The sequence below is a fragment of the Neoarius graeffei genome, chromosome 5 (assembly GCF_027579695.1).
Source record: "Neoarius graeffei isolate fNeoGra1 chromosome 5, fNeoGra1.pri, whole genome shotgun sequence".
NCBI classification, from domain to species: domain Eukaryota; kingdom Metazoa; phylum Chordata; class Actinopteri; order Siluriformes; family Ariidae; genus Neoarius; species Neoarius graeffei.
In genome coordinates, this window is record NC_083573.1 from 76,324,131 (window position 1) to 76,339,444 (window position 15,314).

Below are 15,314 nucleotides of genomic sequence, written 5' to 3' on the forward strand. Positions count from 1 at the left end.
TTATTCTGCATGCGTGACTCAAATTACATTACAAATATGACTACTGAAAGCAGCATCATGCCTCGTTATAATGACCATCTATTTTTAATCTTAGAAATAAAAATGGCGTATAGTAACCGCCTTATTAACCTCGCTTGCTCTGTCTTTTTGTACAGCTTGACCTGTACTGTCAAGACCTCGGTCTGATATTTTCCCGTAAAGCCCTCATGCTCAGTTAATAAGTAATCACTTGAATGACCCTCATTGAATCATATAAGCTTACTGATTTCTGCATGATGTTATTGTGTTCATGTGGACAGACCACCACCAAATAACATGGGGTGTCGTCCCCCCCCCCCCCCCCCCGATATGCGAGATGTTATCGACATGCAGTAGAGAACAGGATTTTTCTCATTGTGGATATAAACACACAAGGGACTATTTAGTATAGTTTGATGACCTTAAAACTCCTGGTTAAATGTTTTTGGAAGGAATTCTTTCTTACAGGCATCTCTGGCTTTCTGACCATCTTCTGAAGAACACCTGATTTAGCTGCTGACAAGTCACTTTTTTTTTCTTTCTCTTACAGTTTTGAAGTAGTAAAAGTTATTCATGAAAAATTGCTGGATATGGTGGGAAAAGTACAGTAAGTATTTTTTTTATTTAATTTTTTTCCTTCCCCCACAAAGTAGTCATATGACCGTATCAGTGATTGCATATGGTCTAGCGTCTTTTAAAAGGTTGACTGTTTTTACATCATGGAGGCTGATTAATGCTTTTTATACTGAGGTCATGCTCCTATCTTTTACACAGAGTACCAATAATGCTGGTGGGAAATAAAAAAGATCTCCATATGGAGCGGTAAGTGATGCATGTGATGTCTTCAAAGAATGCACAGTTATCTTTATAAGAGATTCTCCTCACTGCCAGTCCTTGTTTAGAAAAGTCTGGATAAGCAGCTACTGTGACTGAATGGTGATAACTGTTACCTTTTAATACATAACCATTAGTGATTCGTTTATGGCTGTAAATACGTCAAGTGGTTTTGTTTCCAAATGGCATGTCACATTACCACTTTTGACTTGTGCTCTGGACTCCGAATACTTGAGATATTGGTGCCGAATTTGAAATGGTGAATAATTGTGTCCTCCTCTGTCCAATCGTGTGTGGATGGATGGGTGGGTGGTACTGTGCAAAAGTCTTAGGCACATGTAAAGAAATGCTGAAGACCGAAAATGGCTTAAAATAATGAAATGAAACGTCTCAGCATTAAAACTAAAAAAAAATATATAAATATATATATTTAATTAAACCATAATAAATGAAACAAAGTCAATATTTGGTGAGACGACCCTTTTTGCTTTAAAAGAAAAAATGGTAGTCTGAGGTACGAGCGCAGTTTTATGCGGAAATGAGCTGTAGGTTTTACTGAGCATCTTACAGAACCCGCCACAGTTCTTCTGGACACTTGGACTGTTATACTCGCTTCTTAATTTTGCAGCAAAACCCAGCAGCCTTCATTATGTTTTTTTCTTTTTTCATCTGAAAAGTGCTCTCTTATGTAATATGCTGCTCAGATACAAACCTTTTTTTTTTTTTTTCTCCTGTAATATTTAATTTTGTGCCGGAAAACGAATCCTTGGGACTCAATGTAGAAATCTGTAACAGTTTGTATGAAAAAAAAGGGTGCCTAAGACTTTTGTACAGTACATAAAAATATAACTCTGCAAACAAACAAGCTATTTTATCTGCCTACTAATCAAACAAGACGGTGAAAATCAGTAAGCACGCCACTTTCTTGATGAGCTGCCTTCAGGTTAATAATTTACATGAATGCATGTGTTTGGCCACAACAAAGGATCTGCAACAAAAGCTGAATGTTTCTGAAATATGGAATTTTTATTTATTTATTTATTTTTCATGCTTACAATCCCTTAAACGAGCTTCCCAGTGCACTTTCACATCACTCGAGTCCTTCCTTCTTCCAGTTTAGCTGTTCAGCTTGTCATCAGCACACAGATCATCATAACATGGGTAGAGATGTAGGCAGGGAAGAACAAGAAGGATAAATAGGTCAACCTGAGTCACAGCGTCAGCTCTCAGAATACACAGGGAACACGCTGTGATGGTGCGCGCTCAGCCGAGAAAAGATTTGCTGCATGATGGTCTGTCGCTTAGAAAGTGAGACTTTCGCAGACATTTGCATAGAACAGGACCTTCCCGAGGAAAGGGTTAAACTATCGTCATGCTTCAGGGGACATAGTATTGAACATTCTGTGAAGCTGAACTACAACAGGGGCACAAACAGGAAATGGAATTGATGTTGCTTTGGCCTGCATGCTACTGTTCCACAGGATATGAAATCATGGGGGAAAATTTCCCCCTCATTAAAGGAGACAGGTTGTGCTTTACCAAGTTTGAGTCATCCACAGTTTTTCCTCTCCTTTTATGCTGCCCTGAAAAACCATACAAGTTGTTTCAGTAACACCCCATACGCTGCTTTTCCCCGAGCACAACTGCTTGCAATTCCTGTTTTTAAATCGGGTCAGTTGTAAGGGCTAATTTACATTATGAAAATTTAACCAATGCTTTTTGGATTTTTTTTGTTTTTTTCCTCATGCACTCCTGTGCACACAGTACATGCAGTGTGTGTGTGTGTGTCTAAAAATGATTAGAGGTGGGAAAAGCTGTCATTGTAACGTAGATCTCTGATACATAGTCTGCGTGTGGTGTAGTCAGCACCTACACCCCAGAAACTCAGAATCCCGACTGTCAGGGTTTACAGCCATACTTCAGCATAATATTAATACAGGGTTCAGTGCATTTTATAGTTGTGTATTAAAAAAAAAAAAAAAAACTGGTGCTGCACAAAAGGAGTTCCAGGGTTTGTTTGCTGAAATGGGCTGAATTTCAAGTTATTTTGGTATAAAGAGATTGGCGTCCTGAAAAAGGCAGTTAGAGAGAGTGGACTGTTGGATCATTTTGCATAATGCCTGGGGTTTCTTACTGCAGTTCAAGGCAACATGCTGTGAAAGGCACTTGAATTTGAACATAAGGTGTGACGACATCTGCTCACTACACACTCAAAGAAATGTATATAAAAATTTAACAATTGAATGTGTATGCAGTGTTTAAGTGCTTGGATGAGAGTTAAAGGCTTGGCGAGCTGACTGCTGCTCCTCTGCTTTGTTTCCTGTGTGGACATGGATACAGTTCAGCATGAGTGAACAGGACCGGGTAGTTTAGCTGTTTTAAATATGTCTTCGGATGCTATAAATGGACTGAGGGGCCCAGTCATGCTATGAGACTGGCTTGGAGCAAAGCTGCCCAAAGTTTGTGGTGTCAGATGAGCCAGAATGATGCTCTGCTAGAATACATGTCTTATAAGTCTGGCTAGAGAAGTCCTCCTTCCAAGAACTGAATACTGAAGAGCTTAAACTCTGATCTAGTAGTGGAACATTTTGTTCATAATTTTCCATTGGTTGATTTTTATTTTGTACTTCAGGCTTGAGGTACAGTGGCGCTTGGCGCTTGAAAGTTTGTGAACCCGTTAGAATTTTCTATATTTCTGCATAAATATGACCTAAAACATCAGATTTTCATACAAGTCCTCAAAGTAGATAAAGAGAACCCAGTTAAACAAATGAGACAAAAATATTATACTTGGTCATTTATTGAGGAAAATGATCCAATATTACAGATCTGAGAGTGGCAAAAGTATGTGAACCTTTACTTTCAGTATCTGGTGTGGACCCCCCCCCCCCCCGTGCAGCAATAACTGCAACTAAACGTTTCCGGTAACTGTTGATCAGTCCTGCACACCGGCTTGGAGGAATTTTAGCCCATTCCTCCGTACAGAACAGCTTCAACTCTGGGATGTTGGTGGATTTCCTCACATGAACTGCTCGCTTCAGGACCTTCCACAACATTTCGATTGGATTAAGGTCAGGACTTTGACTTGGCCATTCCAAAACATTAACTTTATTCTTCTGTAACCATTCTTTGGTAGAATGACTTGTGTGCTTAGGGTCGTTGTCTTGCTGCATGACCCACCTTCTCTTGAGATTCAGTTCATGGACAGATGTCCTGACATTTTCCTTAAGAATTTGCTGGTGTAATTCAGAATTCATTGTTCCATCAATGATGGCAAGCCGTCCTGGCCCAGATGCAGCAAAACAGGCCCAAACCATGATACTACCACCACCATGTTTCACAGATGGGATAAGGTTCTTATGCTGGAATTCAGTGTTTTCCTTATTCCAAACGTGACGCTTCTCATTTAAACCAAAAAGTTCTATTTTGGTCTCATCCATCCACAAAACATTTTTCCAATAGCCTTCTGGCTTGTCCACGTGATCTTCAGCAAGCTGCAGACGAGCAGCAATGTTCTTTTTGGAGAGCAGTGGCTTTCTCCTTGCAACCTTGCCATGCACACCATTTTGTTGTTCAGTGTTCTCCTGATGGTGGACTCGTGAGCATTGGCTAATGTGAGAGAGGCCTTCAGTTGCTTAGAAGTTACCCTGGGGTCCTTTGTGACCTCACCAACTATTACACACCTTGCTCTTGGAGTGATCTTTGTTGGTCGACCACTCTTGGGGAGGGTAACAATGGTCTTGAATTTCCTCCATTTGTACACAATCTGTCTGACTGTGGATTGGTGGAGTCCAAACTCTTTAGAGATGGTTTTGTAACCTTTTCCAGCCTGATGAGCATCAACAACGCTTTTTCTGAGGTCCTCAGAAATCTCCTTTGTTCGTGCCATGATGCACTTCCACAAACATGTTATGAAGATCAAACTTTGATAGATCCCTGTTCTTTAAACAAAACATGGTGCCCACTCACACCTGATTTGTCATCCCATTGATTGAAAACACCTGACTCTAATTTCACCTTCAAATTAACTGCTAATCCTAGAGGTTCACATACTTTTGCCACTCACAGATATGTAATATTGGATCATTTTCCTCAATAAATAAATGACCAAGTATGATTTTTGTCTCATTTGTTTAACTGGGTTCTCTTTATCTACTTTTAGGACTTGTGTGAAAATCTGATGATGATGATTTAGGTCATATTTATGCAGAAATATAGAAAATTCTAATGGGTTCACAAACTTTCAAGCACCGCTGTAGGCATTTCTTAAAATGGGCATATGAGACGCTCGCTGGCCGTGCTGTGAAAATTGTGCATGCAGACACTCCTTTTAAGTTTCCAAATCTGTCATTGCTTAACTCTTGAATATTTTCTATCGTGAATACTATCATTGGAAAGCAGAAATAAGCTTTTTAAAGAAGTTTATCTCATTTAAGATCTGTTCAGTACTTTGGGAGTAACAGCAGATTGAAGTTGGTGCAACAGAGTATACTCTCTGCTCGCGGGACGTCGGGGAAACTGCTGGTGCTTTTTGAGTCGCATGAAAGTGGTCAGGCTCTCTCTTCTGATGGGTTTCTGGCTGGATTACTTATGAATATCCATCAGATATCTTTTATAGGGATGTTCTCTCGCGCTCCCTGTTTCTGAAGAAGTATTCAGCAAAATCATCCGTCAGCTAGTTTTGATATGATTCACAGGAGACTTTGAAATGAGTTTTCATAGCTTTACCTACTTATTTTAAATCAAACTGATTCATGTCAGTAAATAACTATTTTTAGAATATAAAGGTCATTGTTTTGACGAAAAAATATTGACATAGTGGTCAGAATGATGTTTAAAAAAAAAACGGAAGTCAGAAACACGAGTGTCAATTTCAAGTTAATTAATTGGAATTGTTTATTGGACGCGGCTCGCATGGTTTTTTTCGAGGTTCGCCTTGAAAGCTGTGAATGTTATCTTTTTATATTCTTTCATACAGTATAAACACTAGTAGGCCCTACTATTGAGAGATAGAAAGGCCTACAGAGCGCAAATAAGCAAAGAATTCTGTTAGTATTCACGATAGAAAAATATTCAAGAGTTAAATATTAGAAATTAGTTTTATATTTTGATAGAGAATGGTAGATGTGAATGACATTTCAATGCTTACTTATGCATGTTTTATAATTGACATTGATTTCTCTTTCTTTGTGATGTATAAAGGAGTTAACATGAGCTTTATATTGCACAAATAAAGCCATTTGGTGAAACTTGGAGTGTACTGATTTTTAATGTTACCTAATTAGCATCATTTAATACTAACTTGTAGAAGTTGTTTTTACTAATTAAAACTTTTGTATTCAGTATACAACTATCTGTGTGCCTGCCAATTTCTATGTAAATATCTTGAAAAATAAGCTGGAATATTTGATCTCATTTGTTAATGAGGCCCATTTTGGACCATATTATTTTAATATTACGGCAGCTTTCGGAAAAATTAAGCTGGGGTGGGTTTTTTGTTTTTCTTTGTTTTTTTTTTTTTTTTTTTTTAATATCTTTGATTTGTAATGCCTCAAGAACAGAAACACATTTTAATTCCATAAAAAGTAAGTTGTTCTGCATTCAATTCAGTGAGCCCAGTTTCAAGCAATTTGGATTGAATTTGAATTTTCACCTGATATGCCTATTTAAAAGTACAATACTAGACACGGTGTACAATAGAAAAAGTAATGGTAATATGCTGCTGACTAGTGAACTTGCTCCATCTGCAGATCGTGTGTTTGCAAGCCATAAAATAAAGGATCAATGGTTCCATTAGAATTGTCAGTAGGCTTAGGCATGCTCCCCAACAGACTGTTGCATTTTGGTTTATCTGCTCTCCAATCTGCAGTCCAACCTCCCAGCTGAGGAAGTGTAGGAACATGAACAACAGCTGGTCTACACTCGCAGTAATAGCAGAGAACATTGTTTCTTTTAGTAGGTTACTCTTTCTCCCTTACATATGCATTTCACGAAAAGGACCACTTGAGTTTAGCAAGTTTCTGGATTTTATATAGAGGACCTTTCACAAATGTCGCAGATTTTTATCACGCAACATCTGCCATATCACCAGACAAACGGCCATGACAGTTAATAATGAAAATCGAGACAACTGCAGTCAGTACAACCTCAAAAGCTGAAACATGCAGATATCAGTTATGTAATTTACCCACAAATGTATTTATTCTGCACCTCTGTGTGCGTGTTCACCGCTTCAGATGGATTAAATGCAGAGGAGTAATATCACTGTGCTTGAGTGTACATGTGACAAAAATAAAGGCTGCTTTTTCTTAATTTACCCACAAATGTATTTATTCCACTTAGTGTTTGGCAAACCAGCTACCAGATTTGGGACACTATGACCTCCTGAACTATTTTTAGTATTTGGATTTCTAAATACACAAGGGATCCTAAAGGCAGACAAAAGTACAGATGCCAACCAATATTTTGAAGCAGGTTTTGTTGTGCTGGAATGTTATGGGAAATTCCCATTAAAGAAAAATGCTTTATAACAAAGGTAAGCTCAAACATGGACTTCTAATCGTAATAAACAAGCCAGGGCTGAGATCTAGCATATTTTATGGTGTTTAGCCTCATCTACATTATCAGTATATAAAACATACTGCTAGTTGAGCCACGCATTAGGTCTAATAAAATATATTGTGTCCATTGCCCACATCCAGATATACATTTAAACGTTGCACAGAGCTTTCACGCTAACCTGATTTTATAAAATGTTCTCCACGTGTATGGGGATGTTTTATTGTCATCCAGTTTTCCTGTTTAACTGCAGCTCTCCATTTTTCTCGTCTTTCTGGGTTCACTGGGAAGCAGTGAAAAGTTAAGACCAGGTTTATCTCCACATCTGTTATTACATCCAAAAACACTACAGGTCTCTGGCACTGTTGTTTTTAGATGTAACATCTACAAGTTTGTCTGTAGATTTTTACTGAATTGAGCTTGGTCACTTGTGTACATTTTGTGCCAGTCACTGTCAGATATAAAGCTTGCCAGGCAATATGGCCGAACAAACAAATCCGCAGTTACGATGACCTCGTGAAAGTCCTCTATTGCATAATATTTACATGACAACAGAAGTGTGTTATGAAGCACCCAACATGGACTGAAATAAAAATGGATGGAAATGCTTAAACTTGCTTGATTTTGGAGATCAGTCTGATCTCCAAACTGTCTGGCCATAATTACTATTCTGATGAGCATGCTTGATTTTAACATCCTTCAGAGGATCTAATTAGTAGGAAGTAGGAATCAACAGTTTGGGTTCCCTGTGGGTTTAAAACTCCTTGAACTATGCGGATTCTTTTAGAAGTTACTCCTTTTTAAAGAAATGTGCAAGTCAGTATACAAACACTTCTACTTGCGTCATGTGAAGAAGCTGAAGAATAAAGTAGATTTAGGTTTGTGTGAGGTCAGACTTTTTCTTTTAATACATGTGCCTTAAGAGAAACTGGACTGGACTTCAGAAAATGGACTTTTTTTATTGTTAAATGATTCAGCTGTATGCATAGAAAGCTTTGTCAAATGTCTGTCTAGCCGTGTGTGTAGTACAACAAAACAGCATGTGACAACAGTTTGCAATACAATCATGAATCACAAGTCTGGTACTTTTTCATCACTGAATATAGCCAATAATCATGCACTTGAACAGGAAGAAGTCATCTAACTGACTTTTGACCAAGATTGTCATTTCCAATCCAGTGACCCTTTCTTCAGAAAGCTTAGTGAATCACATTTTGTACATTCAGAGAAATGTGAATAGCCCGATTGCAACCTTCAAGATTCTGAAGCTTGTAGCCAGACAAGTGTTAAAGTGGTATCAGACTCTCTTAACCTTAAATAAACTCTCCTCCCTTAGGGTTATCAGCTGTGAAGAAGGCAAAGCATTGGCAGAATCATGGAATGCAGCATTCATGGAGTCCTCTGCAAAAGAGAACCAGGTAACAAGCACTGTTCCTTATGCACGCACGCACACACTGTTTCCCTCTCACTCTGTGATGTAGTGCTTTTCTCAGATAGCACTCTGTCTGACAGAATTCAGATTCTTTTAAAGATCTGTTTGGCTTCAAGTTTAACCAAGATTGAAAGTTTCTGTAAGTATTCACTCCTTCACACTCGGGCATATGAACGTTTTGAGTCAGTTTATAGGGCAAGGATTGTTTGCTATACAGTTGCTATGGCAGTGAGGTCATGTGTTGGCATTATGAGATGCACTGCAGAGGGATAGCAGGTACCTGGGGGGAGTGTATGGATGTACATGACCCAGGATATGACCATTAGTGCTCAGGTGGCTCATTATTTTACTTTGAGAATCTATTCGGTTACTGAACACATTATGGTTGTTGGAACATATTTCACTGTTCAAATACTGTCTAGATGAATATTCAGAATTATACTGTGTATGTTAAGGCGCAATAATTATGTACGGGCTCCTGTTTTGCTGACATGTACCCCTTTTCCACCAAATCAGTTCCAGGGCTGGTTCGGGGCTGGTGCTGGTTCACAACTCGTTCAACTTGCGAGCCAGCTGAGAACCAGTTTGCTTTTCCATAGCTCGCGGTGCTAAGGGAAGCCACGTCATTACGTCAGTTACGTCGTTGTATACATCAGTTACGTCGCTACGTTTGCATAAACCTTGGCGCGAATATTGAAGCAAAAACAACATGGAAGAAGCAGCAGCAACAGCAATAATAATAATAATAATAATGGATGACTTCGCGTTTGTACAGCTGCTGCTTCTCGTCGCTTAAAAATGGCGACCTTTCGCGGTCTTGTTATTGTTGTTGGTCTTAACAACTCCGCCCCCCCGCTGACGTAAGCGGTTCTTTCCTCTGGCCCAGCAGAGAGTTGGTGCTAGCCTGGAACCGGTTTTTTTGGCCCCAGAGCCAGTTCTTTGTCAGTGGAAACAGAAAACCCGGTTCCAAACTAAGCACTGGCCCCGAACCAGCCCTGGAACTGCTTTGGTGGAAAAGGGGCATTATTGTGCCTTAATGTTTGGTTTTTTTTTTTTAGTGAAGGGGGTTCTGAATAAATAAATTGCATTTTGTTTTGTGTATCAAAGAAATGATTCCTAAAACTGATTACTCTGACTTATTGGGGTGATTTTTGTGGTAAATTTTCAAATGTTTTGTTATAGTGACCTATTTAGGTTCTATAACATCGCTGTCTTGTCTTACTTGGTGAGTGTGTAATTTTAATAAATAAGATTGTGTATGAAGAAGAGTTGAAGATGGCAGTTTGTTCACTTAAGATGTAAATGTGGAAAATTCTCACTCTGGGTAAATAAAAAGCAATCAGAAACCGGACCATCACACCCACACGTGGTTGCTCTCCAAACTGTTGCCACAAAGTTGCAAGCACACAATTGTCTTGAATGTCTTTGTATGCTGTAGCATTTACAATTTGCCTTCATAAGAATGGGCTGAAGCTGTTCTAGCATGACAATACCCCCGTGCACAAACTGAGATCTATGAAGATATGGTGTGTTGAGTTCTTCCACGCCGACCTTAAGTTACCTACACAGAGCCCCGACATCAACCCCACTGAACACCTTCAGGATAACCAGATAACAGTACCTGACCATATTAACAGCTGCTCTTGTGGCTGAATGGGCACAAATCCCCACAGCCACACTCAAAATCTAGTGGAAAGCCTTCCGAACAGATCAAAGGAGAGAGACTGCATCTTAATGACCCATGGATTTGGAACTGGAAGTTCAACAAGCATATGTGGGTGTGCTTGTTGTGTCCACATACTTTTGGCCATACTAGTACATCTCAAACAATTAGAATATTGTGAAAGTTCAATATTTTCCATCAGTTATTTGAGAGTGCATAGTACATTATAGACTCATTACATGTAAATAAATGTTTCAAGCATTTTTCTATTTTAATTTTGATAATTATGGCCAACAGCACAAAAGTCAAAATAAGAGAATTTTTCATTTTGAGTAACGGTATAAAGGCTGTGTCTCTCTGTCTAGTTCAATACACACAACCACAATCATGGGGAAGACTGCTGACTTGACAGTTGTCCAGAAGACAATCATTGACTCCCTCCACAAGGAGGGTAAGCCACAGAAGGTCATTGCTGAAAAGGCTGGCTGGAAAAGGTGCACAACCAACAGGGATGACCACAGCCTTGAGAGGATTGTCAAGAAAAGTCGATTCAAGAACTTGGCAGAGCTTCACAAGGAGTGGACTGAGGCTGGTGTCAGTGCATCAAGAGCCACCATGCACAGACGTCTTCAGGAAAGGGGTTACAACTGTTGCCTTCCAAATATCAAGCCCCTCCTGAACCAGAGACAACCTCAAAAGCGTCTTACCTGGGCTAAGGAGAGAAAGAACTGGACTGTTGCTCAGTGGTCCAAAGTCATCTTTTCAGATGAAAGCAAATTTTGCATTTAATTTGGAAGTCAAGGTCCTAGAGTCTGGAGGAAGAGTGGAGAGGCACAGAATCCAAGGTGTTTGAAGTCCAGTGTGAAGTTTCCGCAGTCTGTGATGATTTGGGGTGCCATGTCATCTGCTGGTGTTGGTCCACTGTGTTTTTATCAAGTCCAAAGTCAACAGTCATCTACCAGGAGATTTTAGAGCACTTCATGCTTCCATCTGCTGACAAGCTTTATAGTGACGACCATTTCCAGCAGGACTTGGCATCTACCCACAGTGCCAAAACTACTACCAAATAGTTTGACAATGATATTACTGTTCTTAATTGGCCAGCCAACTCACCTGACCTGAACCCAGAATCTATGGGGTATTGTCAAGAGGAAGATGAGAAACACCCGACCCAAAAATGCAGACAAGCTGAAGGCCACTATCAAAGCAACCTGGGCTTCAGTAACACCTCAGCAGTGTCGCAGGCTGATTGCCTCCATGCCACACCGCATTGGTGCAGTAATTCATGGTAAAGGAGCCCCAAGCAAGTACGGGGTATAAATGAACATACTTTTCAGAACTTGTACATTTCTGTATTGTAAATCTTGTCTTTTTTTAAATAAAAGGAAATATTCTAATCATTTGAGATACTGGATTTCTGATTTTCATGAGCTATAAGCCATAATCATCAAAATTAAAACAAAAAGGCTTGAAATGTTTCACTGTGTAATGAATATATAATATATTGAAATTTTTTTTTTACTTTTTTGAATTAAATTGTGAAAAAGTAACTTTTTCACAATTTTCTGTTTGAGATGCACTACTGGTGTGCGTTTTATAAAATAACCAAAAACACAAAACTATGCTGCTGCTGCAGCATGATGCAGAATGTGCAGTTTACATGATGTAAATTCAGTGTCAAGTGACCTGCTCTTATTTGTTGTGTTTTTGGCAGTATAGTAATAGTCTTATGCATTTTAAATAATATTTGCAGTAAATATAGAATATGCAATTTACACTTGGAATTTACCAACCCTGCTGGACTGGAACATCCTCGAATGTAACATTGTTGGGTTGTGTTTAAAAAAAAAAAAAAAAAAAAAAAGATCGTTTTGGCCTGTTTTTTCATTATGACCTGCCGTCTTTCCAGTTGCATAGGCGTGATGGTGCCTTAATCTCAGTTTGTCCTTTGGACCTGTAGCATGACTAAGGCTCAAACGCATGAGCAGAGTAGTGGTGGTCTGAAGTGCATCATTCTGAGGAGCAGCATCTTCCTGGAGATTCATTAACTTCACACAGGGAGACTGTATGGAGGCTCCAAATTGAATATCAGACCCCGGGTTTCCATCCAACGCTAAAATGAGGGACACGGCTGCTTTCTCTCTGAGCTGGCCGTCCATGAGTCAGACCAAAAACACAAGTATTATTTTTGGCCTATCTAATTTGTGGTGTGTGTTTGTTTGTTTGTTTTGTGATTAATTTGTTCCCTTTTGAGACTAAACGCTGACACAATCTCTCTATTGCAGGGGTGATTAGTAATTGAAGGTTATAATTTCCAAGATTTTTTTTTTTCTTCCCCTTTTTGTTTTTCCATGAGCCTGCCTCAGGGAGAAGGCTAAAATGACTGATGGAAAGTGTAACATTTAATATGCCTTTAATTACATTTTTCCTGTTTTTATATCTATAGTGAAACCGCATCATAAACACTTTCATGAATTCTTAGTCTTTATTGCTTCTAACCAGGCTGGAATGAAGCAGAACTGTTGCTGCCTCATCACATTTGTGTCCATTGAAAATATTTAATGATTTTGGTGTAAGCTCATTTATTTGTTCTCTTTTCAGTTGAATCTTATTTTTGGTTTGATTATATAAAGACGTGACTAACTGCTTCTCTCTCTCACTTTTTCTCTTTTTTTGATCCCTCTCATCAGACTGCAGTGGAGGTGTTCAAGAGGATAATCTTGGAGGCTGAGAAGATGGATGGCGGAGCCCCTCAGAGCCGGACACCCTGCTCCCTGATGTAGATTCACACTCCCTGCCTGTCCTGACCACTGGAGGACACACATGGACCTTTCTGGAGAACACGTTCAATCAGTCCTTTAGTTAAGGGATCACTTGAGTTTTGGCTGAGGTCAGGATGAGGTGTTAGGGGTTCAGATTAAGGGTTTGGATTAGGATTAACAGTTAGAGTTAAGCACAGCTAATGATAAAGGTTCACCAGAAAAGTCTGTTTGGAGTCCACTATCCCACCCAAACTCCCCACAATCCCCACCTCCTTACCACAACACTGGACACTGGGAAATCCCTCTACTTGAAGTGGCTAACTGCCTGTTTTCCTCCATAGAAATGTTGACTTTTCTTTTTAACCTCCTTTTTTATACTTAATTTCATTTTAATTTTTGTTGTGTATTTTTTAAAAAAAAATTCTTTTGGAAGATACACTGACTCCTCAGCTATACTTCTCTCTCTCTCTCTCTCCAGCCATCCCTTCTTCTCTACTACAAGCAAACCCCTATGAAATACTGAGCCTTGTGTTCTCCCTGCTCTTTTTTTTTTCTACCTTCCTCTTTCCTCCCAAACCATTATCAATTTGTATATTGTATTTCTTAAATAGTAATAATGGCCAATAAAGTTTCCAGCATTCATTCTCCTCTGTAATGAATGATGTTTAACTTTTTTTTTTTGATTGTAATCATTAAATGCAGCATTTTGTTTCATTACACCTTGAGGTCTTCACTGTGCTGTTCTTTCATAAACCATTTTACAGATTTGTCAATAAACCTAAAGTGTAATGTAGCTGTCCTGTTAAAATTGGTATTTATTATAATCTACTTGTTTCAGTGGTCTGATATAGAATGGAATGATGAGCTTATGGCATCAAGTGATAACCTACTGTATTTGATTTTATACGAGGTTCTGAAGTGAGAGCGTGATGTTAGAAAGGTGTAGGAATCAGAACATGCACTGTATTTAGATTTGACATTGTAGAAGCACTGCATTAAAACACTCCTTGTTCACTGATGAGAGATGTAGACAGCAGTGTTTTGTTACAGATAGCAGTCAGTGACTCCATTCCAATTTGAAATATTTTGGGTTGGATTTAAGATTTTGAACCATAACACATTAATGTTTGAATATTGTAATCAAACATTTAAAAAAAATTGCTGGAGTAGATTCCTGTCGCCTGGAACCTGATACAGCACGTTTGCGTTTTCATTTTAAGCATGTGTAATTCAATAAGACACTGCAGTGCACAAGCAGCGAGTGTTCACGCAGAGTGCAAGTCCTGTCCACCCCACCCCACCCCACCCACATACACTGCAGTGGTGTAGTTTCATACCACAATGCCATACGAGAATACCGACTAGCATTTATTTATGAGGAGTGTTTGCGCATGGTACCCTGTGTCCATTCCAGGGCGTGTTTCTGCCTCAGGCTGAGTGTTCCCAGGCTCCAGATCCACTGCAACCCTGACCAGTATGAAGCAGTTATTGAAGATGAATGAATTATTTTTGTATCACCTGTGCTTATTTATAGTTCATGGGTACTATACCACAAATGAGTATTATTATAATCTCATCTCATTCTCATCTCATTATCTCTAGCCGCTTTATCCTTCTACAGGGTCGCAGGCAAGCTGGAGCCTATCCCAGCTGACTACGGGCGAAAGGCGGGGTACACCCTGGACAAGTCGCCAGGTCATCACAGGGCTGACACATAGACACAGACAACCACTCACATTCACACCTACGGTCAATTTAGAGTCACCAGTTAACCTAACCTGCATGTCTTTGGACTGTGGGGGAAACCGGAGCACCCGGAGGAAACCCACGCGGACACGGGGAGAACATGCAAACTCCGCACAGAAAGGCCCTCGCCGGCCACGGGGCTCGAACCCAGGACCTTCTTGCTGTGAGGCGACAGCGCTAACCACTACACCACCGTGCCGCCCATTATTATAATCTTATACAGTAAATCATAGATCTAATTTTCAATTATATTGTATTAATGAATGCAAAATCCACATTTAGGTCTCATATACACAGGACC

The 15,314-nt window shown here is 39.4% G+C and overlaps 1 protein-coding gene across 1 annotated transcript in view; it reads left to right on the plus strand.

Moving 5' to 3' along the window:
- Positions 1-13,986, plus strand: part of rheb (Ras homolog, mTORC1 binding) — a 51,857-nt gene extending 37,871 nt beyond the window's left edge. Inside the window, exons 5-8 of the mRNA XM_060922418.1 lie at positions 569-625; positions 793-840; positions 8,747-8,828; positions 13,196-13,986. Coding sequence (XP_060778401.1) covers positions 569-625; positions 793-840; positions 8,747-8,828; positions 13,196-13,288 — 280 coding nt within the window. The 3' untranslated portion in view covers positions 13,289-13,986. The remainder of the gene's footprint in view (positions 1-568; positions 626-792; positions 841-8,746; positions 8,829-13,195) is intronic.
- The last annotated feature ends 1,328 nt before the right edge of the window (positions 13,987-15,314 follow it).